Here is a 27,947-nt window from a genome sequence, read left to right on the forward strand (position 1 = left end):
TGTAGAAATAGTGAGGAAAAAATATGGAAAAAATCATGACGCTTAAGGGAAATTACTAAATAAGATTACAGTTTAACGTATGCCAAAAGGAGTGCTTTAAAAAGATCAAGTCATCTACAGCAAAGGCAACAGAACTGAGAAAATGATGATGCTATATGTATAACACTTGTTTCTTGCGTCTCAATGACTATATAGAATGAACCCATTACTAAAGCATTGACAACTTGCTGTTCTGTATGTTTCAGACACACTGCTCAACCACTGAGTTCTACTATCCTCTTCAAATGTCCCTAAATTTTAATCAGCTCCTAAGTTCCATTCATTCAGAACCTATTTCAAAACATAGCAACTTCTAATTTTCATTGTATTCTGTCATACCTCCCATTTGTAGCATAGCCCTCAGTATTCTTTATGACTTAGTCTTATGTCAATGGGAACCCATTGTATTTTGGAAATAATGAAAATAACCCTGCAGAAATAGAATTCAAGCTTAGTTTAGGCAAAAAGGGAGAATTTTTTAAAGCTTACGTAATGAAGAATCTGCAGATAGAGGTGACTTTCAAGGGGGAGCAAACAGATTCGTTATTATCTGTTTTCTTCTATTTAGATTTAATTATCTGGCTTCCATTCTGCATCATTAAATTATTTTAAGGCATTTTCTTATTTTTTCCTTCAAACTCCATACTTGTGTTAAAGGAATTCAAGGATGCAAGTGAAGAATATCTTGAAGAAGCTTAGAGAAGGCTTAATCTTGCCATGAAGTGAATTCTAGCAGTTGACTTTCAGAGGACTATTCATGGGAGATCCAAAACCCGACATTAGAATTGATGACCTGAAATGGTGTCTCCCATTGGATTCATATGAATTCAGACTTCAGCCCTGGGACTAGATGTCCTTAGACTGTAAAGATACGGCTTAATAGAATACGTTACATCCTTCTGCATCCAGAGGGAGATTGTCATATCTGATTTCCCAGGTATCTTATCAATGGAATATCCTATCTAAATAGCTTTGAAAATGGATGCTTGTAATCACTGGGTGATGGAAGGGAATATTTACGTTCTGGTGGTGAGGGGGCTCACACTTTGGCCTGCTGTGAGAGATTCAAATATGGTGCATGAAGATGTACAGGAGATTAGGTTTCACTTAGAGCCAGAATGTAAGCTCAGAACTAAGTTGTGCATCCAAACACATAAAATGGCCCCAAAGTACAACTCATGAGCCAGACAGAACAATGTCAGTTATTTGAAGTTTGACCTAAAGCTGCTTCTGTATATATTTTAAGTTTGACCCATAAACTGTAACCTTACTAGACGTGATGGCAAACCATAACCTACTCTTAAACTAAGTGCATGAGTCTCAGCCAATCACAGGCAGCCAATTCTTCAAGTCATATTCAAATAAATCAGATACAACCAATCTGTCGGTCTCTACCTCACTTCTGTTTTCTTTACACAATTTCCCTTTCCTTTAGCTACAACTATGATCTGCCAATATAGAGCAGTAGGAGCATTTTTCACTTGGTTTTGGTTCAGACTGCTGTGGTATGCTGGATTCAACGCCAATTAAAAGCTGGATTTGTTGAAATACTTCTCTTTTTACAATAGTAAGACTTACGAGATTTAGTGTCCTAGTTTCTCCATTTAACAAGCTTTAACATTTGCCTTTCGTGCAGCCATGTGCACATCATTGTCATCTCTGTACAGACCTTCAGAACAGTGCTCAGGGAAAAACCATAATGAAAGCACAAGACATGGTTGTTGCTGTCTTCCTTTCCAGGCTCTCTCCCCTCCAGAAGGCTGAAATCGTGGATGTGGTGAAGAGACATGTTAGTGCCATCACCCTAGCCATCGGGGATGGGGCCAATGATGTGGGGATGATTCAGACAGCCCACGTGGGAGTGGGCATCAGTGGAAATGAGGGTATGCAAGCCACCAACAACTCGGACTACGCCATCGCACAGGTCAGTCACGATAGGCACTGATGGTGTTGAAGACCTTCCATCTGCCCCTGAGTTCCAACCATCTCTTCCAACTTTTTCATGGAAATTTCTGGTGCATTTGGATTTTTTTCCCCTCCTTACACACTTTGGAAAGGTTTGTTTTGGCCAGCTAATGGAGTTGGCCTCTGGGAATCTACATCCCCACTGATGCCTCATATAATCTCTAAATCCTGAATTACTAAAATCTACAATGTGTGTTTTGTCATGTGATATCCTTGATGAGGGAGGAATTAAATCTTGGTGGACTTTTTTGTTTTGCAATGATTAGACTTTTTTAAAGCACTTTTTGGTTATGAACTGGCCTTTACAGATATGAACACCAAGCTATTGTGTGGTAGGAGTTGAGGAAGGTGCCACTGGGCTGTGATCAAGGAACTAGAACTGGCCACACCAAATTTACCTGTTTTCTATCTTGGATTCCTAAATGCCAGGGGGACACGTGCTTGCTATAGTCTCAGCAGTTCTAGTTATGCATCACGTGGTGATGTGAACATGTTCTGAGAAATGCATCATTGGACAAGTTCTTCATTGTATGAAGGTCATCAAGCCAGCTTATGTAAACCCAGATGGGAAAGCCTACCACAATCAGAAGCTGCATGATTCACACACACATGTCTGAGGGTGCTTCCAAAAGCTCACAGAGAAAGAAAGCTGAAAGACATGGTATTTGGGTGCAAAAAAGGTCATCATTTTCCCATCACATGCCTTCCATGAACATTTGGAAGGACACATTTTCCGTGGTGTAGCCTATTGCTGTAAGGACCACAATGAGCAAGGCAGCACGAGATTCAATCAAGCATAAGAGAAAATGATACATTCAAAAGACATAGACTTGGCCTAGCCTGACAGAAAAATCAGGGATTGTGCTTGAGTTTCCTGTTTGTAACATGGTGCTCTTTTCCTTAGATATTTCTGTCCCATTCTTCATGATTTAGATTCTAAATATGGTTCCAATTATGCTAAAGGCCTTGCCACGTGACAAATGAAAATCAAGGAACATTTCGGGGCTTAAAGAAAATGGCGATGTTAAGTGACGGTTACTCCTTTTTTGAACAATAAGTTTGATTTTTTAAAGATTTTAAGATTCTTTGATGGCAAATTGCTATCTTAAGATTGTCTGTGGCCTTTTTTTCAATGATGTCTTCTAGGGTGCATTCTCCCCAGAAGGGTCTGGGGCTTTAAAATACCAGGGAATGATACTTGGTGGAGTTTGTCATTGAAGTGTAGTTGAGGGACTGGCCTTGACTATTGTTTCTGCCTTGCAGTTCAGCTACTTGGAGAAGCTTCTGTTGGTTCATGGAGCTTGGAGTTACTTTCGAGTAACCAAATGCATATTGTATTGCTTCTATAAGAACGTGGTGCTATATGTCATTGAGGTAAGAAGGGCGATTTGCATTTTTCCTTGTTCTTTTAGTTTTTTTTTTAAGTCAGAGAGAGAGAGAGAGAGGGAGAGAGAGAGAGAGAGAGAGAGAGAGAGAGAGAGAGAGATCTTCTGTTTGCTGGTTCACTTCCCAAATGGCTGCAATGATCCAAATGGTTGGTGTAAAGCCATCAGCTTGCTCTGAGTCTCCCACATGTGCGCAGCGAGCTAAGAACTCGGGCCATTCTTTGCTATTTTCCCAGGCCATCAGCATGGAGCTGGCGAGAGCATTAGATTAGCCAGGACTAAAATCAGTGCCAATTTGGGATGTGAGCACCATAGGTGGATTATTAACTGAATATGCCACTGTGCCGAGTTCAAAATTTGTTTCTTTTAGCGAGGAGGTAGGTTTTTATCCTTGACATTGAGTTTGGTAGTTTAATTTTTTAAAATATTTATCTCAATAAACTATATATGTTGTAAGACATAAATTTAATGACTCTGCTTAAAGTTTTGGCTTCCAAAAGAGATAAACAATATAATACATTCAATGAAATAGATTATGACCTCATGATGACTCATTAACATAATATCTGATTAAAAGTAAACATGCTGGGCCCGGCGGCACGGCCTAGCGGCTAAAGTCCTCGCCTTGAAAGCCCCGGGATCCCATATGGGCGCCGGTTCTAATCCCGGCAGCTCCACTTCCCATCCAGCTCCCTGCTTGTGGCCTGGGAAAGCAGTCGAGGATGGCCCAATGCGTTGGGATACTGCACCCATGTGGGAGACCCGGAAGAGGTTCCAGGTTCCTGGCTTCGGATCGGCGCGCATCGGCCAGTTGCGGCTCACTTGGGGAGTGAATCATCGGATGGAAGATCTTCCTCTCTGTCTCTCCTCCTCTGTGTATATCTGGCTGTAATAAAAAATGAATAAATCTTTAAAAAAAAAAGTAAACATGCTACTTGGAAGCAGAATTCATCTCTGACAGCCCCTCACAGACATCTCCTTGCTGCACTCTCACTGAGCTGGAAAACCTTTGGCAGGAGGGAATTTTTGCTTCCCTATTTCCATCCTTTCTACTATTTAGCACCACAATCCACAGAGCTTACTCCTGTGGCACTGGTCTTGGGTGCAGTTGTGTGTGTGCTGAACATGTGTGTAGATGCGTGTGTATGTATGGCTGTGGACACTCTAGCCCATGTGCAGATTCGTAGCAATCACAGCAGCTACCTAAATGCAGAGTACTTCCTTCTCCCCCTTTGTCCACACACATCACTGACTCCTGCAATGGCTAATTGGTTCTCTGTCTTGACTATTCTTACAACAAAACACAAGACAGATTCACTAATGATGAGTAGGGATGAGCACTGAGCCTAACAGGATGCCACGCCTCATGTTGGACGACTTGGGCTCAATTCCCTGGACTGCTGCTAACTCCTGACCCCAGCTTCCTGCTAGGGCAGAATAGGAAGGCAGCAGTATGGCTCAAGTAATGGCATTCCTACCATCCAAATGGGAGACCTGGATTGAGTTCTTGGATCTGATTTGTGGCCTCAGCCCAGACCTAGTCACTGCAATCATCTTTGTGTTGAACCAGCAGATGGAAGAGCTGTCTGTCTTCTGTCATCCTTCCAAATAACTTTTTTTTCTTTCAAATCAGCCATTGTAATACACCACATTAGCAGAATGAAGGGGGAAAAGCATGATAATCTCAGTTGACAAGGAAAAATGTTTGATGAAAAATTCAACCTATCTACATGATAAAACATGCAGACATATTTCACCATAATAATAATAAACTACATCTCATCGTAATAAAACCTATCTCAGAAAATGTCAAAGCTGACATCATGCTCAACGGTGAAAGACTGATAACCATTCTTTTTAAAAATCATTGTTCATATGAAGAGAACAGATACCACAGCTTCCTCCCTCCCTTTCTTTCTCCCTTTCTTCTCTCCCTCCCCTCTTTCCTTTCTCTTCTTTTGCTTTTTCTTTCTTTCCTCCTTTTCCCTTTAATTTTTGCAATAACCTACTTTCAATTTATTATAATCACAGGCTTGATGCCAATAATCATGATGTTCAATGAGTAAAAAATAGGCCCCTGCTCCACATCAATATAGAGAAGGGCTATAAACATCATGCAGGTTAAAAGATGTCAGCTTCGTTCTTACATAATTTTTTTGGTACTCTGTATTAACTATCTCATGTCTTGTCTTTGGAAGACGGCCAGTTTTCGCTAGCATAATGGTCTACACTTGACATTGCATTATTCTTATGGCTACATAGTAATCAATCATATATGTATGTGTATTATATACGTATACCATATGTATGTATACTTAATCACATTTTCTTTATGCAGTCATCAGTTGATGGGCATCCACTTTGATTCCATAGCTAAGGCGTTGTGAATTGAGCTGCAGTAAACGTGGGAGTACAAATAACTCTTTTACATGCTGATTTCATTCCTTTAGGTAAATTCCCAGGAGTGCTGGATCATAGGGTAGATCTATTTTAAATTTCTGAAGATTTTTCCATGCTATCTTCTATAATGTTTGTACTAGTTTACATTCCCACCAAAAGTGGGTTAACTTTTTCTTCACATTGTCATCAACATTTTTTATTGTTTGATTTTTTGGATGATAGGCATTCCAACAAATGGGGTGAAGCCTCACCATGATTTTTTTTGCATTTTTTTTGCATTTTCCTGAATTTCATCCTTTGAAAAAATGCCTGTTTCTGCCTTTTGCCCATTTCTTGACTGAATTGTTGGGTTTGTTGTTGGGTTTCTGGAGCTCCTTATATCTCCTGGATATTATTCTTTTATCAGTTGCTTAGTGTGTAGATATTTTTCTCCCATTCTGTCAGTTGCCTCTTCGATTTATTGGTTATTCCTTTTGTTGTGTTGTAGCAATAAAATATCTAGGAGGGAACTTAACCAAAGAACAAAAGGGTTTTTTTTTCTTTTATTTTAATCATGAAAATGACAAAATATTGTTGAAAGACACATAAATGGAAATGCAATGTGTATCCATAGTATGGGAGATTTAATACTGTTAAGATGTAATATGATCTAATAAGCTCAATTTCTATTAAGATGCCAATATAAATTTTTAAGTAAATAGGAGAACCTATCTAATCACAAGAGATTTAAACAACTAAGATAATCTTGAGAGAGCTCACAATTGTGGTTTTTAAATATTCCTACAGAGCTATAGCAATTTGGAAAATGAGGTGCTCACATAAAGACATATGTACAGATAAATGGAATATAATGAAGTCCATAAATACATCCTCTTCAACAAATGGTATGAAAACTGGAAAACATATGGCCACTCCTCAAGAAACTAAAAATAGAATTATCCACTGTAATTGTATTGGAGTTCATCTCTCTCTTTTTAAAAAAATGTTTATTTTTATTGGAAAGGGAGAACTACAGGAAGAAGGAGATACATAGAGAAAGGTCTTCTGTGCATTGCTTCACTCCCAAAGTGGCCACAATGGCCAGAACTAAGCCGATCCAAAGCCAGGAGCCAGGAGCTTCTTTCAGGTCTCCCACACGCTCCTTAGGCTTTGAGCCATCCTTTACTGCTTTCCCAGGCCACAAGCAGGGAGCTAGATGGGAAGTAGAGCAACTAGGACACAATTTGGCACCCTTATGGGATCCCAGCCCTTGCAAGACAAGGATCTAGCCACTGAGCCATCACACTAGGCCCCAGAGTTTCTCTCCCTTTAAGTCAAATAATATTCATCGTATTTACTGAAGTGATCTTGTGTTGGCTGCATGTATGCTTATGATTGTTGTGTCTTGTTGCTGAATTGACCCTTTTATCAATGTATGATGCCTTACTTTGTCTCTCTTTGCAGCTTTTATTTGAAGTGTGTTTTATTTTTTCTGAGTTTAGCTATCCCTGTTCATTTATGGCTTCAGTTTGGAACATCTTTTTTCTAGTCCTTCAGCTTGAGTCTGTGTGTGTATCTGTAAAGTGTGTATCTGTATAGCAGAAACACTTTGATGGGGTTTTGTTTTTTTAAATCATTCGGCCACTGTAAATATTTTGTTTGGGAAATTAAATTCAAGGTTAGTATTGATAAATAAGAACTAACACCTGTCATTTTTTGACAAAAGTCAACTCAGTATCCACCAAACAATGTCATGAGGCATGTGCAAAAATAAAATTCAGTAAAAATTTAGAAGTACATAAACACCAAAAATCCAGATTTAGGACCTGGGACTATGAAGTTGCTGGACAAACATGTAAAGGAAAACCTTGACTTCTTGACTAAGAACCACAAATCACAGGGAACAGAAGCAAAAGTACACAAATGAAATTACACTAAATTCACAATTTTCTTTGCAGAAAAAGAAAAAATATCAATAGGGGAAATTTGTTCAATCAAATGGGAAAAATACTTGCAAGCTACCTATCTGACAAAATGATTAATATGCAGAACAAACAGCAACCAAAAATCCTCAGATTCCTAGCCATCAGGGAAGTGCAAATAAGAGACACAAGGAGACAGCACCTCACTCCAGTTAGTTAAGCTATCATCCAAAATTTAAAAGCAACTGCTGGTGAATATGTGGAGAAAAGGCACCCTAATCCGCTGTCAGTGGAAATGTAAACTATTTTATAGAAGTCATTCTAGAAGACAGCATGGAGATTCCTCAGAGATCTAGAAATAAATCTATGATGTGACCCACTTTTGGAGCAATTGTGAATGGCCTTGTGTTTTAAAATGTTTGTTGGTTTGTTTGTCTGAAAGGCAAAGTAACAGACAGTGGAATAGGCAGGTATGGAAAGGGGAGCTTTATCTGCTGGCTCATTAAACCCCTACAGACCCAGCCAGGTTGAAGCCAGGAGCTAGGACTCAATCTAGACCCTCCCATGTGAGTGCTAGGAACCCAAGTACTTAGGCCATCATCTACTGCCTCCTGGACACATTAGCAAGAAGCTGTGCTGGAAGTGGAAATGGAATTCCATCCTAGGCCTTCTGATGTGGGATGCACACTTCCCGAGAACAATCCAACCTGCTGTGCCACATGCCTGCTCCAGTGGGTTTGCCATAGTTTCCGTGTTCAGGGGCTTATTGTTATTATACAGAAATGTGATTTGATCCTTTTTTCTCCAAAAGCTCTGGGAGTTCTGCCATTTCTGTTTAACATGTAGATATATCTAAATTAGCATTAATAGTACATGTCCTGCTCTTTTCAGCTCTGGTTTGCCTTTGTGAATGGATTTTCTGGGCAGATAATCTTTGAACGTTGGTGCATCAGTTTGTACAATGTGGTAAGTACTCTCCCTTTCTTTAGATATAATAGCACAAAGAATCCTGGGACTTTGGTTCACTGTACTTTGTTGTTTGCTTGTTTGTTTATTTGTTTTGCTTTGTTTTGTTTCCGGAAAGTGTTTCAAATTCAACCATCTGTGTATTGATTAGGTAGCACAAATACACTTTCAGGCTCTTTGTTGCTGCAACAAGTCATACAATAGCGCCAACTGTCCAATCATTGCAGATCATTCTAGGGTAAACACATGCATGTGTACTTGATGCATTTTGATATTATAATTGTAACCTCTTTTATGCCTGTGCAATGTTTCCATGCTTGCAAGCAAGTGAAAATTACTAATCTCTACTTAAACTAAATCCTATTAGTGTACATAACTTAGATTTATGTATGTGTTTACAGTCTAATTTTATAACTTTTACATTTCCTGATTTAAGAAAAAAAATTCTGAGAAAATATATCTCCTTGTGGCTGTGCCAAATAGTGAGTGTCTATCTCAATTTCTGTAGAAAATGCTCTTTTTCACTTAAATAGACTTTCAGCAAAAACACAATCATGTACTATGTACTATTACCTGACCCATATGTTGATTTCAAAAAATAGATACCAATTGAAAAGTAAGGTTTTTAGGACCCGGTGCGATGGCCTCATGGCTAGGATCCTTGCCTTGAACGTACCGGGATCCCATGTGGGTGCCAGTTCTAATCCCAGCAGCCTGCTTCCCATCCAGCTCCCTGCTTGTGGCCTGGGAAAGCAGTTGAGGACAGCCCAAAGACTTGGGACCCTGCACCCATGTGGGAGACCCAGAGGAAGCTCCGGGCTCCTGGCTTCAGATCAGCACAGCACCGGCCATTGCGACCACTTGGGGAGTGAATCATCGGACGGAAGATCTTCCTCTCTTTATCTCCTCCTCTCTGTATATCTGCCTTTCCAATAAAAATAAATAAATTTTTTTTTAAAGAAAGCAGGATGTGGCTGTTATGAAATGATGTCAATCCGAAAAATAGTTAAAAAAATGTTCTAGATATGAGAAAAAAATGCCTTTGGTATTTTGAGATTGCAATAAGCTTGTAAATTGCTTTAAGTACGATGGGTATTTTGATGATATTAATACTTTCAATATATAGGAATTTGATTTTTAACAGATAATTTTGTACTATGAATGTTTACTGTTAGTACCAGGTGTGAAATACGGCTTTTTGTTATTATACTTTTGTTTTCAAAAGATTAATTTTTCTGGCCGAAAGTCTTAATTATTTTAGAGGTAATCTGTGACTACTTTGCCATGTGTGTGTTTTTCCTTTCTTCCTGCGTGTTCCATAAGGAAGATATTCTGACTTTGTAGATGAAATATGCTTATGCTTTATTGTACAAGAAATCTTATGTTTTTAAAGCAAATAAAGGTGTTCAAAAAAAAAAAAAAAAGCAGGACCCACCATTCTATGGCTGGATTCATCCTGGGCTACTTTTCCACCTGGTCACTGCAGCACCGCTCCAGTATCTCTGCTGCTTCCTCATGGCCGCAGGTCTCCAGGTGTCCCTCTGCTGTTTCCTCCGCTCTGCTCTTCCTCGGCTAATCCTTCATCTATCTCAACATGTCCTCACCCTGTTACGCCGTCCTGCTCTCCTGCTTTCTTGGTCTCCTGTTCTTTGCTCTCTACTGCCTCCTTGCAATGTCTTGTGGTAATACATAACCTGTGATTTCCTGGGAGAGAGTAGGATCTTCTAAGTATCTTCCTCTGAATTGACTTTCGATTTATGGCTGCAATTTAACCTGGAAAAGGACAGAGGCAGTGCCTGAATTTTCTGAATTTTTAAGGGAAGAAAAAGGCTAAATTTCCCAGATTCACCTGAAGTGAATAAAATCTTTCCTAAGTAAACTCTAATGAAAAAACAGCAGGAGTGTTAATTACAGAAGTAGTAGACTTCAAAACAAGAAATGTAGCTGAAGATTAAGATGGACACTTCTTAAGTTCTTAGTTTATCAGAACACATAATTTTAGATATGTAATAATTAATACGAGAACATTAGAAAGTTATTTTTTAAAAGACTGATATAATTCAATGACAAATGAAGAAAGTCTGTGTGTGCAGTTGGAGATTTACAACACCTGTCTCTATATTGTTGCTGGAAGTTCAGTAACTATGTGAAAGACTTGGACAATATTCTAACCAATTTGACAAAACTAACGTTTATAGGAAACTGCACTGTACAACAGTAGGATATGCATATTATTCAAATAAGTAGGTCACATGGTAGGCAGTAAAATGAGATGTAATAAATTTAAGAGGATTAGTGTCATTTGCATATGTTCCTTAATTACCGTGTCTTTAAACTAGAAATAAAAAAACCTGCAATGTATTAATGAAATGCCTATAAATTTGGAAATTAAATAACACACTTATAAATACACTATGGGTCACAGAAGTCATGAGATATTTAAAAAAGCTAAACTTGGAAACAACTTTTCAGATTGTCTGAGATACAGCTAAATCAGTGCAGAGAGGGATGCATATATCTGTATGAGCTTCTATTAGAAAGTAAGAAACTAAAATCAGTTATCCAAGAATGGTTCTGAGAACACTGGGAAGAATTCACAAAGCCTAAAGAAAGTAAAGCAAAATAAAGAAGAACTATGATTCAAAATAATGTGAAATGAGGACACAACAAAGAAAACCAATGAAACAGGAAATGACAGTGACACAGGATTAGTAGGATTGCCTGATCAAATAAAATGAAATAAATGTGTAAAAGAAATCAAATGATCAGATTCAGGCGTGCAAGAGAAGTCATCACTACACATCCAACAGAGAAGCAGCAGCTATGAGCAGCAATTTTTGTGACATGTCCTATATTGGATGAAACTAACAAATTATTTGATGAATGAGACAAATTTCTTGAATGACATAAATTGCAAAATATCACTTGAAAATCTAGAGATTTCATATTACTAAAATTTTGAATTCTGCTTAAAGCCTTCCAAATAAAAAGTTTTCTATAATGATTAAAAAAATTTAAAACAAAGCTTTCTAGAGAAGATGTGTGTTCCTTTACCAAAAGGAGCAGCAGAAAATGGCAGTCCAATATCTCATGCTTGCAGAGGTGCAATTCCCCGACAAAATTAGAGCAAATCAAATCCAGCAATGTATACGAAGTAGAATGTGGGGTGGACATTTAGCCTAGCTCTTTTTTTTTTTTAAAAAAAAGATTTATTTATTTTTTATTACAAAGTCAGATGTACAGAAAGGAGAGACAGAGAGGAAGATCTTCCGTCCGATGATTCATTCCCCAAGTGACCGCAATGGCCGAAGCTGCGCCGATCCGAAGCCGGGAACCAGGAACCTTCTTCTTCCAGGTCTCCCACGCGGGTGCAGGGTCCCAATGCATTGGGCTGTCCTCAGCTGCTTTCCCAGGCCACAAGCAGGGAGCTGGATGGGAGGTGGAGCTGCCGGGATTAGAACCGGCGGCCATATGGGATCCCGGCCTGTTCAAGGTGAGGACTTTAGCCGCTAGGCTACCATGCCGGGCACTACTTTACCTTACTTTTATTTACACCTGATCTTCTACTACTCCTTAAGCTAATCTCACAGTCAGATCTCAGCTCAAGATTTTATCCCTACCTCAGGTACCTACAAAAATGCCCCTCAGTCTGTCCTGGTTCTAGTCTGATTAGTATTTCTTTTAATATTGGAATTTAAAATCCCTCTTATTTTATCCCTGACACCATAATTCTATCCCCGGAGAATTCTGTACTCATTGATTGGTATGTCAGGGAAAATAAAAGCAGTTCCAATATCAAACAGAAATGTCATCTCTTCCTGCTTCAGGTCTCAATCTAAGGTTTTTCCCAACCCTGTAATGTCCATTTAGGACTTCCTCCTTGTATTTCCCTACTACCTGTTACCTGAAATTTGGAATTTCTCCACTTTTTGTCCAGGTGGTGAGTTGAATTACAATGGAAATAATAATTTCTGCTTCCTGATTTTGCTTTCCATCTTCTCACGAAAACGTTTGTGATCTCTTAGTAGTTCCTCAATTGATTTTGCATTCCACCCATCAATGTTTGTAAAATCTTTGTGATATCCACTTAGCAATTAGTTACAAAATTAACTTTTAAAAGTCCTTATTCCTCTAGGTGTTCTGGATCCATTCCAAAGTAGTTCTTCATTTGATCTCTAAGTCTTTGTAAGAAAACAAAGGACATCTCTTCTTTCTCCTCTGGCATTTAAAAAAAAACTTAGAAACATTTTTGCAACCTCAGAGGAGACTCTGAGTCCTTTAATTATTAGTTCCCTGAGATCCTGGATTTGTAGAAGATGCCTGGGATCATTATTATCTGACACAATCACCATTTACAATTGTTTTCAGTGAACAAGACTCCCTGTCCAGGGGGATAGGTACTCTTTTGCCCAAATGGCCTTGACTGACCTGTTAATAATTTCCCTTCCCTCCGTTGTGAACAATACATAAATTATAGACATTTTGGCGCAACTGTAAAAACTATGTCTAAATAAGCAATTCTTTTTGAGTTTTTCTTTAAAGATTTATTTGTTTTTATTACAAACTCAAATATACAGAGAGGAAGAGAGACAGAGAGGAAGATGTTCCATCTAATGATGTTGCTACATTTAGTGGCAGTATTATACCTACTATTTAAACAGCTAGACACTCAATTAACCCATTTTATATTCACAAACACATTAAAAGTTAAGTATAGTGGTTAGCAAGGTGATGGAATAGGTGAGGACATGTTAAACTGGACAGGAAAAGATTAGTGGAGGAGAAGAGAGAGGTGCAATCCTGGGTGATAGAAGTCAGCAGGCTGATGGCAGATAGTCAGCAGGGAATGCAGGGGTGCAAAGAAACCGCAGACAGCACAGTGATGCTGCAGCATAAAGATAACCTGGCAATAAATGGAGCTCCCCTGGCAGACAGGTGGCAAGGGAGGTCACCAGGAATGCATGAAGTGAACAAAACCATAGAATTGTGGTTCCCAGTCACTTGCTTTAATCCAATCACAAGCAGAAACAGAGCGGCAGAGGAGTGTGGGAGTGGGATGAAGTTCACAATCCAGCCTTCCACCAGGGCAACTGACACATCAGGCACATCAGGCACCAATCTGACGTCTGCAGCAAAGCTGCCAGAAGGAACAGTGGTGAGCTGTGCATGCACTAAGCCCATAGTAAACCATTTTTGGTTCAACACATTCAACTGGTCCCACCAGGAAACTAATACTGATCTGGCATCCCACAGGTTTCATCCAAAAAGGGGCTGGGTTTTCCCGACTTGGCTTCCATCAGGTTCTGACAAGAAGAGAAAAAAAAAATCCATGTGCTGCTAACAGGGACTGGCACTGCTAACAGCCTGTGATAAACACAGCTGCTATCTCCCTACTCCCAGGTGCTGCTGGAGCTATAAGCAGGGGAAAGGCTGGGCAGACAGTGCTGCAGTCACAAAATGTAGCAAGACCCCCCCCCCACCACATTTCACCTTACACAAACACCAGCTGTAAATAGATCAAGGACATAAATCTTCACCCAGAAACAAGCAAGCTGTTAGAGAAAAATGTAGGAAGCACAGTATTGGATACAGGCATGGGTAAAGACATCTCAGAAAAAAAAAATCATCAAAGTGCAGGCAGTCCAAGCCAAGATAAACACATGGGACTACAACAAACTAAAAAGCCTCTGTGCAACAAAGGAAATGATCAACAGAGTGAAAACACAACCAACAGAATGGGAAGAAATATGTGTACACTACACACAGATAGGGAACTAATATCTAGGATTCACAAAGAGCTTCAGAAACTCAACAACAAAACGAATAATCTTGTGAGGAAACAGGTGAAAGAAATGAGTAAGAATTTTCAAAATAATGAATTCAAAGGGATAGCACACATATGAGAAAATGCTCAGCCTCCCTAACTTATCAGGGCAATGCAAATTAAAACCACATTATGGTTTCACCTCCTAACTCTAGTGAGAATGACCCACATTCAGAAATCTACTAGCAATACCTACTGGTGTGGATGTGGGGAGAAAGGTACCCTACTCCACTGTGGCTCGTTACAGCCACTATATATAGGCTAATGTAGCCACTATAGAAGTCATTATGGAGAGTGCTCAGCTAATTGAAAATTGCTCTATAGTACCCAGGAGTGGGAATATATTGAAACAAAGTGAAATCTGCACATAAAAAGTAACATGTAACCCTATATTTATGGCTGCACAGTGCACAGTTGCTAAGGCATGGGGATAACCCAGATGCCTATTGAAGAATGAATTAAAAAATAAAAACTGTGTTACATCTACTCCATGGATTACAACACGTCCACTTGAAAGAATCAAATTCTACCATTTGCAATAAAGTGGTCCCAACTAGAGACCATTATGCTCATCGAAATAAACCAATCCCTAAAGGATAAATATTGTATGTTCTCTCTGATATAAAGCAACATTTATGTGAAGTATAAAGCAAACAGATACATAGGTTAAGAGTATATACATTATTTTCACAGATGAACTGGATATTGGAGACTAGCATATTGGGAGGTGAAGATATGTTGCAGTATGCATCTCCTGAATAAAAGGAGAACTCCTAGTGAAACAGTTAAATATACTAAACAATATGATACTATATTTTCTACCATTGCCTATACCTACAATTCCATAATGCACTTAAATAGCAGAATGTTAAATGTGTCACTAAAGGATGCTACTACTATAATAATATTGGGGAAGATGGTGAGAAGGTAAATTGGGGAGGAAGACAGGGAAGGGAAAGGGGTAATGCCTGCATCTAAAAAAATAATAAATAATAATTTTTAAATATCTATAATAGTCACAAAGGAACATTTAAATAGTTGTAGCTATTGAATAATTAGTCCATTAGGCAAATTATATCTTTATGAGTTCGTAGATGTAATTAGATTTATGTGACTTACTGTAACTAATCTATAAACTACTTTTATTTTTCAATAATTTAATACTTACTGGAAGCTCCAAATGTCATGGAGAATTCTTAGTCTCAGAGAATCTTCCGAGAAATCATCCGTTATCAAAGCAAGGAGATACTGGTGCAGCAGTATTAACTCATTAATAACTTTAAAGCCCTTTCAATAGATCTTTATTTTTTATGTAGATTTTCACGTCATTACCACCTTTAACTCTGGGAATCTTCGAACGGTGTTGCAGCAAGGAGAGCCTGTTCAAGTATCCAGAACTCTACACAATTTGTCAGACGGGAGAGATTTTCAACACAAAGGTAAGCAGAAAATGTATGCAGGTCTGTAGCATCAACTTGATTCTAAATACGCTTTTGGTTTCTTCCTTTTCTGGTGCTTTGGGAATAATCATTTTAAAATGTTTGAAATATGGAGTGGTACAGAGTGGGGAGGGAAGGATTGAGATAGAGCGAAATGAGAGAGAGAGAGAGAGAGAGAGAGAGAGAGAGAGAGATTTTTCATTTCCTGGTTCATTCTTAAAATAGCAGCAACAGCTTGGACTGGACAAGCCCAAAGTCAGAAGCTAGGAACTGCAGCAGGTGGCTGAGGTCTGAGCACTTGGGCCACCTTGCACTGCTTTTCCAGGTGAATGATGAGGAAGCTGGGTCTAAGGCAGAGCAGCCATGACCCAGGGTTGGTATGGGATGCTGGCATTGCAAGCAATGGCTTGATCAGCTGGGCCACAGCACTGGCACCCAGAGAAATAACTTTAAAAAAAAAAAAAAGGAGTACAACCTATGCCATTGTCCTGCTAGTTTAGCTTATCCAGAGAATTAAGAAATAAGTCTCAGAAGTAACATTTCATGTGCAGTCTCACAGGCGGTATACAGAACAGCCTCACGAGGTGTGCTGTGTGCTGGTAATGCTGGGTAGAACTTACTGGAAGTGAAGAAATGTGAACACCGGACGTTGCCTCTTGGAATTCCCTTGGAATAATCATTTCCTGACATTGCAGGAGTCCTGATTCTGTGGCGGGGGTGACGGTGTGTCAAAAGATCCTTCAGGGTCTAACAGCAATGGCATACAGCTTTGTCCATGCTGATAATGCTCACCACACATCTTCATTATTTGTGAGACTTAGAAGAAATAGAAGTCTTTGAAGAGTACTAAGACTTATTTGATGATTAAAAGTATCCTCTGTATCTACATAGCTTGTCCTTACTTGAAAAATTGTCAGGTTCATAGTGCTGCTCAACACAACATCCTTACCAATCTCGTGCCCACTTGTTCTACCAGCTATTGAGATCACACGATTGTGTGTCTATTTCTCTGTCATGTCCTACCTGTCTTGCTTCCTGTATTTTTCAGCTGGACTTAGATGTATTATTGTGTGTCTATGACAGTATTGTGTATTGGGATGTTTGTGTTCTCTTGTCTGACCGTAGTCACGTCTGAGGGCACCCTCAGTACTACCACCTGCTTTTGGGGTAGTAATGTGATTACTCCAACTTCTTCTGCTTTTCGCCTGACTGAATCCAATGGTTAAGTGATCCTTGTCCGCAGATTATACTCAGCTTTAATATCCAGCCTGGTAATTTGTGCATTTTAACTGGATGTTGAAAGCATTTACATTTAATATGCTTACAGCTATGACCAAATGTAAATTTACTGGTTTTTTTAATTTGTCCTGTATAGAATTTTTCCATTTTCCTTTCTTCCTCTGGATTAATTTTCATAAATTCAAATGTATATTCTTTGTTGACTTGTTAGCTATAACTCTCAGTCTTCTTATTTTGGAAGTTGCTTTAGGAGGCCTGGTGCAATGGCAAGGCAAATCCCTTGCCTGTAAGTGCCAGCATCCCACATCGATGCCAGTTTGTGTCTCAGATGTTCTACTACCCGCCCAGCTCCCGGCTTGTGGTCTGGGAAAGCAGTGGAGCATGGCCCAAAGCCTTGGGACCTTCCACCCATGTGGGAGACCTCGAAGAAGCTCCTGGCTCCTGGCTTTGGATCAATTCAGCTCTGGCCACTGTAGCCATTTGGGAGTGAACCAGATCATGGAAGAAATTTCTGTCTCTGCTTCGTTCTGCAAAATTTGCCTTTCCAATAAAAACAAATAAACCTTTCTTTAAAAAGCAAGTTGCTTTAGGATTTATGTATGGCTTTAGATTATTATACTCTGCCTTTAAGTGATATGCTACTTGCATGTGTATGTTATGAAGATTAAATTTAGTGTAATTCCATCACTTTCCTAATCTTTTGGATATATATGTGTGTATAGATGTGTGTATAGAAGTGTCTGTATATGCACAATATATGTATATATGTATGTGTATATGTATGTATATGTGTGTATATTATATATGAATATATGTGTATATATGCCTTATATGTATGTGTATATATGTAGTATATATGTATATGTGTATGTATGTATGTACATATATATTCATGCTATGTGGCTAGAAACTCCACAGCATATTGTTCATACTTGTTTAAACAATTATCTTAAAACCAGGTAACAGGAAATAATTATTTTAAACCATTGTTACACCTGCACTTATTGTTTTCTGTGATTTTTCACTTTTGCGAAGACTCATATTATTCTCTTTCATAATTTTGCTTCATTCTAAAGTGTTTCCTTTAACATTTCTTGGACAAATTTGCTGGCAATGAACTTTTCCATCTCTATCTATGAAGAACTCTTTCACTTTCATTTTTTAAAATAATTCTTGCTTGGTGTAAAATTATGGGTTGATAATTTGTTTCTTTCCATCATTTTCTGGCTTCATTATTTTGGTATGAAAGTACTGTTCTCTTCATCTCTATGTAAGTAATAATCATTTTTTAACCTCTCTAGTTGCTTTTAATATTTTTTAAAAATACTCCTACTGTTAGCCTGAGCATCATTTGTATGTTTTATTTCTTCTTGTTTCTTGTGCTTCTTGAGTCTGGTGGGGTTCTGTGCCTCTCATCTCAGTACGGTTGTTTGTAGGAGGCCCTCTGGTACTTTCTTGCTGTTGCTTCATTGCAATATGGCCCTGTCTATTTGTTCACAAAGGATTTTGACTACTTTCATGCTGTAACAGCAAAATGGAGTCATAATAGCAGAGATTTCTCTGTATTCCACTTTGAATTTTTAAAAAGTCGCTTTGTGCTCAGGTTTACTCTGTAACGTATTTCTTCCATTAGTTTTTCTTCTGAAATTAATTTGTCATTAATAGACTTTTCAATATATTTATTATTTCACATTTTGCAATTTTTAATCTCCAGTTTTTCCATTTGGCTACTTTTTAATACCTCCCATAAGCCTACTTGAACTTTTGAATGTATAAAGTGCAGCCCCGTAATGGTTTCATTATTCTTGTTGTCAGTAACATCTGTGTTGATTTGGAGGTGAATTTAGTTCATGTATTTTTCTCCTTATTTTGCATAGTACGTTCCTACATCTTTGTTTGCCTGGTATTTTGAATTCAATTCCTGATACATAAGATTTACCTGGAAATTTACCTGGATACTCTTACATGACCACAAATATTTTCAAATTTTGCTCTAGAATGCATCAAGTTCATTGGAAACATGTTGATCCTTTTGGGTGAGAATCAAGAATGTTTATGCAGGACAAGAGTAGTGGAATAATTATTCTTCACTTTTAAGGCAGGAACTTTGAACCCACAATATTGAGTCTTCCTTGATGCTTGAGGTCTTGCAAGCAGGTGTTCGCTGCTTCTTCCTGGACCTTTTTCTTACATGATCTCCTTAAAAGTGCTTACACCAGGAAATTCTCAATTTGCATGATCTTTGTAACAAATACACTTTACTTTTATACCTTTATACTTAATGAATTTTGGAACAATATTGTCATGTATTATAATGCTATTAAATAATTGCAACAGCACTCTATAATTTCAAATTATGTCAATCTGTAATTTTATGTGTTTTCAAATGATATTATCCTACAATGCCATAATCATTCCTTTTAAAACAGAATAGAGAAATACACAATTTTCAATCTCCAAAAAACCATTTTAATGTTTTAACTTCGCTCTGTTGAGCAAATATATTTCCCAAGACCATGCATTTTTATATTCACTTGAATATAATATCTTGACTTTACTGCTTTGCTTTCTTGTAGGTGTTTTGGATTCAGTGTATGAATGCTTTGGTCCACTCCTTCATTCTCTTCTGGTTTCCAGTGAAAATGCTACAGCATGGTAATACCTTCATTATTTAAAATATTTGGCAAAGGTTATGTTACTCTCACTGGAGTTCATGTGTGTGTGTTCAGAAAGAACCAGAGTATACAGAAATAGATCTTGGAAAAAAAGAAAATATTCACCTAATTCCAATAGACGACATTCTCCTGGTTAGCAGCCTGCACCTTGAATCGTTTGAGGGGTGATCTTTACAAACTATTTTGTTTTCTTTTGACATATGTAAATAGAAACAGTACTTTTGTTGTTAATCTCTAATAAATATCTGAGTGAGCTAATGGAGAGCATAATATTTCTGATAAATCATAAGTGCCTCCTTGGGTTTATGTCTCCTTGGTTTCCTGTATCTATTATAGGAATGTTTTCCATTTTTTATTCCAAATTTTTGCCCTTCACATAACAAGATGCATACATGGAAGAGTGGGAGAGTGAGTGTACATGCAGGCATAAGGAGAGACACTTCACAGGAGATGGTCACAGGGGCACCTCACTACACTGGTAGTGAGGGACTTTAACATCCTGCTAATCCCAATGGACAGATCCACGAGACAGGAACTCTGCAAGGAAACAAGCACACTCAGACAACAGAACAAATGGACTTAATTGACATCTTCATAACCTTCCGTCCTACAGACACAGAATACACTTTAGTTTTCATCAGTACATGTAATCTTATCCAGGACCTGTCACATTATAAACCATAAAACAAGCCTTGCTCCCAGATGACATAATTTTATACATCAGAGAACCAAAAGAATAAATTAAGAGACTATGGAACCCATAAGAGTTTGGCAGAGTAGCACAACACAAAATCAGTAAACACAATTCAATAGCCCTTCTATACACAAACAGCTCCATGGCTGAGAAAGGTCTTACAAAAAGAGTTCCTTAAAAAAAAAAAGATTTATTTATTTTTATTGGAAAGGCAGATATACAGAGAGGAGATACATAGAGAAAGATCTTCTATACACTGGTTCACTCCCCCAAGCAGTTGCAATGGCCAGAGCTGAGCCAATCTGAAGTCAGGAGCCAGGAGCTTCTTCTGGGACTCCCATTTGGGTCCCAAGGTTTTGGGCTGTCCTCTACTGCCTTCCCCAGGCCACAAGCAAGGAGCTGGATGGGAAGCGGGGCAGCTGGAAAAACAGTCCCATTTGAAATAGCAGAAAAGAACCTTAAATACCTCGGAATGAAACTGACCAAAGTTATGAATGACCTCTTTGATGGAAATTTAAAAGCATTAAAGAAAGAAATAGAAAATGTTCTAAGATGGAGAAATGTATCATGCTCATGGATCAGTCAAATCAACAAAGTAATACAGATTCAATATGCTCCTGAAGCCCCAACAACTTTCTTCTCAGAATTGGAAAAGATGATATAGAAATTCATCTGGAAACACAAATAGCCAAAATTATCTTTTTTTTTTAAAGATTTATTTTTATTTTTATTACAAAGTCAGATATACTGAGAGGAGGAGAGATAAAGAGGAAGTGGAGCTGCTGGGATTAGAACCAGCAGCCATATGGGATCAAGGCGAGGACCTTAGCCACTAGGCCACGCTGCCGAGCCCTAGCCAAAATTATCTTAAAGAATAAAAGTAAAACTGGAGGAATCACTATTCCAGACCTCAAGGTATGCTACAGGGCAGTGGTAATCAAAACCATCTGGTACTGATCGCAAAACAGGGGTCAGTGGAACAGACTAGAAACCCCAGAAGTGGGCCCACACATGTACAGCCAGCTAATCTTCAACAAGAGAACTGAAAGTATCCCAGGAAAAAGGTTTCGACTCTTCAACAAATGGTGTTGGGGCAATTAGATATTAGCTTACACGAGTAAGAAAGAAGTCCCCTAAATTTCACCTTACACACACACACACACACAAAAGCTATCAATGGATCAAATACCTAAATCTGCACTCAAACACGTTCTAGAAAAAGACATAAGGAACAAAGACATAGGTGAAGACTCCTTAGAGAAGACACCAAAGCACAGGTGGTTTAAGCCAAAGTAAACAAGTGGGTCTACATCAAATTAAGAAGCGGTCTGTAGGGCCCGGCGGCGTGGCCTAGTGGCAAAAGTCCTCGCCTTGAATGCACCAGGATCCCATATAGGCACTGGTTCTAATCCCGGATGTTCCACTTCCCATCCAGCTCCCTGCCTGTGGCCTGGGAAAGCAGTCGAGGACGGCCCAAAACTTTGGGACCCTGCACCCGCGTGGGAGACCTGGAAGAGGTTCCTGGTTCCCGGCTTCGGATTGGCACAGCACCGGCCATTGCGGTCACTTGGGGAGTGAATCATCGGACGGAAGATCTTCCTCTCTGTCTCTCCTCCTCCTCTCTGTACATCTGACTTTGCAATAAAAAAAAAAATCTTTTTTTAAAAAAAGAAGCATCTGTAAGCAAAGGAAGTGGTCAAGTATGTAAAAACAGCCAACAGAACGGGAGAAAATTTTTGCACATCACTCAACAGACGGACTAGCATCCAGGATTGGCAAAGAGCGTCAGAAACTCAATGACAGTAAAACAAATAACCCTGTGAAGAAATGAGTGAATAACATGAGCAGATGTTTTCCAAAATAAACAAATTCAAATGGCTAATAGACATAGAAAAAATGCTCAGGCTCGCTAGATTTTAGGGAAGTGCTAATAGAAACCACATTGAGGTGCCATCTGACTACAGTGAGATCGACCTACATGCTGAATTCAATAAATCACAACTGCTGGAAAAGATGTGGGAGAAAAGGTCCCCTAATTCACTATTGGTGGTAGTGCAAAGTTGTGTGGCCACTGTGGAAGTCAGTACGGAGAGTGCTCAGACAACTGAGAGTTGATCTACCACATGACCCAGCCATCCTACTCCCGGGAATAGATCCAGGAAATTAACTCCGCATGTGAAAGAGCAACCTGCGAATCTGTATTTACAGTAGTACAGCTCACAAAAGTAAAGACATGTAAGCAGGTCAGGTGCCCATTAATACATTAATGGATCAAGAAACTGTTACATCTACTCCGTGGAATATTACTCAGCCATTTAAAAAGAACGAAATCTTATCATTTGTAACAAAATGGTCCCAGATCATCTTGTTTGGTGAAATAAACCAGTCCCAAAAGGACAAATATTGCATGTTTTCTCTTATATAAGACAATTTTAACTTTTAAGACAAACAAAAAGTTCATAGATAATCAAGTATATACACATATCCTCACAGATAAAAGGTATAATGGAGATTAGCACATTGGAAAGTAAAGTGACATTGTAGCTTGTGTGTCTCTACTCATGAATAAGAATATCATTCCTATTTTGAAGATGTAAATATCTCCATACAGTATGATACTAGAGTTTGTAATTTTACCTATCCCTACCTCATCATAGTATGTTCAAATAGCTGAAAGTCAATCTTGCAACTTTTACTAGGGACTATACTACGTGGTAATTCAGAGAATAGAGGTGGGAGGGGGAGAAGGGAGGGAGAAAAGAGAGGGTTAGGGAAGAACCTCTATACCTGCATAACTGTATCATGGTAAATACAACATATGTATTCTAAAACATTGAAAAAAATTTTAATTGTGTACGCCAGTGCTATGACATAGTAAGTTTTTGTTTGTATGCTTGCTTGGGTTGTTTTAAGATTCATTCATTTTTATTGGAAAGGCAGGTTTACAGAGAGGCCACAGAAAGATCCTCCATCTGCTGGTTCCCTCCCCATTTGGGCACAATGGCTGGAATTGAGCCAATCTGAAGCCAAGAGCTTCTTTTCGGTTTCCCACATGGGTGCTGGATCTCAAGGCTTTAGAGACTCCTCTGCTGTCTTCTCAGGTCACAGGCAGGGAGCTGGATGGGAAATGAAACTGCCAGTGTACAAACCAGTGCCATTGTGGGATCCCAACGATTGGAAAGCAAGAACTTTAGCCACTAGAATATCACACTGTGCCTGGCACAGTAAGTTAGGTCTCTGCCCTCGGTGTCTGCATCCCATTTGGCCACTGGTTCAAGCACTGTGTGCGGAGACAGAGGCCTTTATGTGAAACTAATCAGAAGAAATTCAGCTCTAAAAATATGCTCCAGAAAAACAACTCCTCTTGATTAACAACAGTTATGTAACTTATAGACAATGTATTTATCAAATAGACTTAGAAAAAGAAATAGCTCACAAGAACTCTTCCAAGGAAAGAAGAAATCTCAAAACACTGGTCTCAAAAATACTTTTTCCTGAATTTAACTAGATCTGATTGTTGAGCAAGCAACATTATTGAAAACAACAGCACAACCTGGCAGTAAATAGTGAGGCTGAATACCAAATGCAACCCGGAATGAGGCAACTAGCCCAGAAATCAGGGGAATTTCCTTTGAGTTCAGCTCAACCCTAAACACAACGGGAAAACACACACAACTGTGAAGAGAGCTTAAGCTGAAGTCACTGGCATCCTGTGGTGACTATTACCCCACACAAGTCTGTCCTTTCCGAGGGGTAATGCCAAAGTTGCTCACTGTGAGGGGAGACAAACATGACAAAACCAGCAAACAAACATCAATGACAAATGCAAGCCTTGAAGAGGAGGGGAGAGAATCACTACACAGAATTGCTAAGGTATATAATACAAAACATCTAGTGTTCAATCATAAAATATATGAAAAACATGAATGTGTGATGCATTTACGGGGGAAAGGTGGGTGACAAAAACAGCATATGTCAGATTCAAAAGACACAACATCAAAATGATCACTATAAAATTGTCTGAAGAACCAAAAGAAATCGTGCTTGAAGGTATGGAAGTGTGGAGGCATTGGCTCACCAAATTTTAAGATGATCACTAATAAGATACAAATTGCAATAAAGCACCAAATCAAAAATCTGAAGTTTAACAGTGTAGTAAGCCAAATAGAAAGTTTAATAAAAGCTCAATATATAAAAACCACAGCAGCTCAACAGATTTTAAGTGGAAGAATTCATGAACTTGAAAATAGGTGATGAGAATGTTCTCTGAGAAACGGAGGGAAAACAGACAAAGCAAATAAGCAGAGAAATCTTGAAACATACCACCCTGAGCGTAATGGGAGTGCCAGAACAGGAAAAGAATAAGAATGGAGCAGAAAAATGTAATTCTAGAAAATAATAGCTGAAGTATTCTCATATTACTAAGCAGCATCAACTACACATCTGGAAGTTCAGCAAACTCTAAGTCAGCTATGTTGAAAGAAATCCATAACCACACATGTGGTAAGAATGTTGGAAGCCAAAAGTGTTAGAACAATCTTGAAAGCAGTGAAAGAAAACTGTTTCACTACACACAAGGGAGCTTCAAGAATAGCAACAACTGACTTCTTGATCCAAAGTCTGAAGAATATTCTTTCATATATTTTGTAGAATATTCTAGTTATAGCAAGAAAGCAATTCATGCTACTTCGTGGGTGAAAACAGAAGTCCTGGTTTTTGTTAATTTGTTTCTTTGTTTTCATTCCATTTGAAAGGGAGAGAGAGAAAGAGAGAGAGAGAGAGAGAGAGAGAGCTTGCATCCACTGGTTTGCTCCCCAAATGCCCCAACAGCCAGGACTGGGCCCCAACAGCCAAGACGTGGGAGAAATCAGGAGCCTGGAATTTAATCCAGGTCTCCCACATGTACTTGGAGCATCATTTGCTGCCTACCAGCCTGTACAGGATGCTGGATCCCTGTACAGGATGCTGGATCAGAAATAGTAGCTGGGACCAGACCCAGGCTCTGTGATCTAGGACATGGCCATCCCAAACAGCAACTTAACTACTGTGTTAAGTGGACCTGCCCCAAATCTTGCTCTTTTTATTTGGTCACTCAGTTTGTCATAGACTGAGAAAGATGAGTGAAAGTCTTCTCTTATCCTATTTGCTTTCCATTTTGTTTAATTCGTGATTGGGAAGTGTGGGTTGGAGCAAGCAGCCGGATACCGTAAGTTAAGCCACGGCTTTGCATGCCTGTCCATGCGTAGAGTGCCTTGATGGATTCCCAGCTAAAGCATCTAAGCAGCGGCAGATGATGGCTCAGTTACTGGGGTTCCTGCCACCCGGCGGGAGATCAGATGGAGTTCTTGGTTCTGGAGTTTGCCTGGCTCCTGAGTTTGTCCTAATCCAATGCTGGCTGTTGCAGTCATTAGGAGAATGAACCAGCATCTGGAAGGAGACTCCTCTTTTCACCTGTGTCTATCTATCTAGCTAGCTACTTCTCTTTATATCTATCTCTACTATCTACTTCTGTTTCACATTAGCTGCACTTTGTACCTCTTAGCTTTACAAAGTATCCTTCCCTTACTCCATGTTTGGTTTCAATTTTTATCACCCTCATATTAATATCCTGTTTAGTGCTTTTACTTTTTTGTTTTCCTTGAACATATTTATTTTTCAAATTTTATAAATGCACACACAGTTATGTAAATCCCCATTAATGAGAAGCCACAAAACAGAATCAACAACAGGAAGAAAAAAGTAATTTAAAATGACATAAAGTTAAATAGCATGCTACTGAATAACTAATGCGACGTTGAAAAAATAAAAGACTCTTTTTCAAAAAATTGATGCTGCTGTATGATCTATAAGTCAGTGAAGAATTTAATGAGAAATAAAGTGTTTTTAAGAAATGAAACTAGGGCCTGGCGGCATGGCCTAGCGGCTAAAGTCCTCGCCTTGAAAGCCCCGGGATCCCATATGGGCGCTGGTTCTAATCCCAGCAGCTCCACTTCCCATCCAGCTCCCTGCTTGTGGCCTGGGAAAGCAGTTGAGGACAGCTCAAAGCTTTGGGACTCTGCACCCGCATGGGAGACCTGGGGGAGGTTCCTGGTTCCTGGCTTCAGATCCGCGCACCACCGGCCGTTGCAGTCACTTGGGGAGTGAACCATCGGACGGAAGATTTTCCTCTCTGTCTCTCCTCCTCTCTGTATATCTGACTTTGTAATAAAAATAAATAAATCTTTAAAAAAAAAGAAATGAAACTAAAAAAAGTTCAAAATCCATGAGATACAGTTTCTGCTGATCTTTGTTGGTGAGACTTCTGTAACCAACAAATAGATGGGTTTTGTTTTTTAATCCAGTCTACTAATCTATGACATTTGATTTATGAGTTTAGTCCATTTATATTCAGGGTTAATATGAATGGGTGGTAATTTGGTCCTGTATTTTAGCAATGGGTTGTTCATTGATTTAGTCCTCTGTTGTTATTTTACTGGGATGTTCTTAACATTTGCGTTTGATTTGGTGGGTGCTATTCCTCTTCTCTGTCAAGAGAACATCTTTCAGTATCATTTTTAGGGTAGGTTTGGAAGAGGCATATTCTTTAACTTTTCTTTACTGTGGATGAATTTCATTTCATTTTCAAAGATAAAGGAACACTTTGTTGGATATATTACCCTGGACTAACAATTTTTTGCCTTTAGAATCTGGAATCTGTCTCTCCATTCTCTTCCGGCCTGTAGAGTTTCCTGTGAGAGATCTCCTGTGAGTTTAATTGGCACTCCTTCATATGGGTTTTTTTTTTTTTCCTGAGCACATTTAAGGATCTTTTCCTATGCTTGATTGAAGAGAGCTTGATTATCGTGTCTTGGTGAGGATCGGTTTTGGTCAACCCTGTTGGGAGTTCTGTGCCCCTCCTGGACATTCTTTCCCAATTCTTTCTCTAGAATAGGGAAATTTTCCTTTAATGTTTCATTACATGCATTTTTATTTGCACTCCAGAATTTTCATATTTGCTAACAATAGACATCACCAAAATGTAATTGAATAAAAATTATTTTTATTATTTTTCATGATACATTTTTAAAAGATTTATTTATTTTATTGGAAAGGCAGATGTACAGAGAGGAGGAGAGACAGAGAGGAAGATCTTTCATCCTATCATTCACTCCCCAAGCCGCAATGGGCAGTGCTGTGCTGATCTGAAGCCAGGAACTTCTTTCCGGGTCTCCCACACGAGTGCAGGGTCCCAAGGCTTTTGGATGGGAATTGGAGCTGCCGGGATTAGAACTGGTGCTCATATGGGATCTCAGCAGGTTCAAGGTGAGGACCTTAACCATTACTCTATCGCACAGGGCCCTCCTGATACATTTTTTTAAAGATTTATTCATTTTATTACAGCCAGATATACACAGAGGAGGAGAGACAGAGAGGAAGATCT

The 27,947-nt window shown here is 38.9% G+C and overlaps 1 protein-coding gene across 1 annotated transcript in view; it reads left to right on the forward strand.

Moving 5' to 3' along the window:
* The window catches only part of LOC101535813 (phospholipid-transporting ATPase IB-like), a 143,879-nt gene that overhangs the window by 83,724 nt on the left and 32,208 nt on the right, over window positions 1-27,947 (forward strand). The window contains exons 26-30 of the mRNA XM_004577703.4: window positions 1,780-1,963; window positions 3,268-3,378; window positions 8,582-8,656; window positions 15,797-15,919; window positions 19,735-19,813. Coding sequence (XP_004577760.4) covers window positions 1,780-1,963; window positions 3,268-3,378; window positions 8,582-8,656; window positions 15,797-15,919; window positions 19,735-19,813 — 572 coding nt within the window. The remainder of the gene's footprint in view (window positions 1-1,779; window positions 1,964-3,267; window positions 3,379-8,581; window positions 8,657-15,796; window positions 15,920-19,734; window positions 19,814-27,947) is intronic.

Source organism: Ochotona princeps, chromosome 12, assembly GCF_030435755.1.
Source record: "Ochotona princeps isolate mOchPri1 chromosome 12, mOchPri1.hap1, whole genome shotgun sequence".
NCBI lineage: Eukaryota > Metazoa > Chordata > Mammalia > Lagomorpha > Ochotonidae > Ochotona > Ochotona princeps.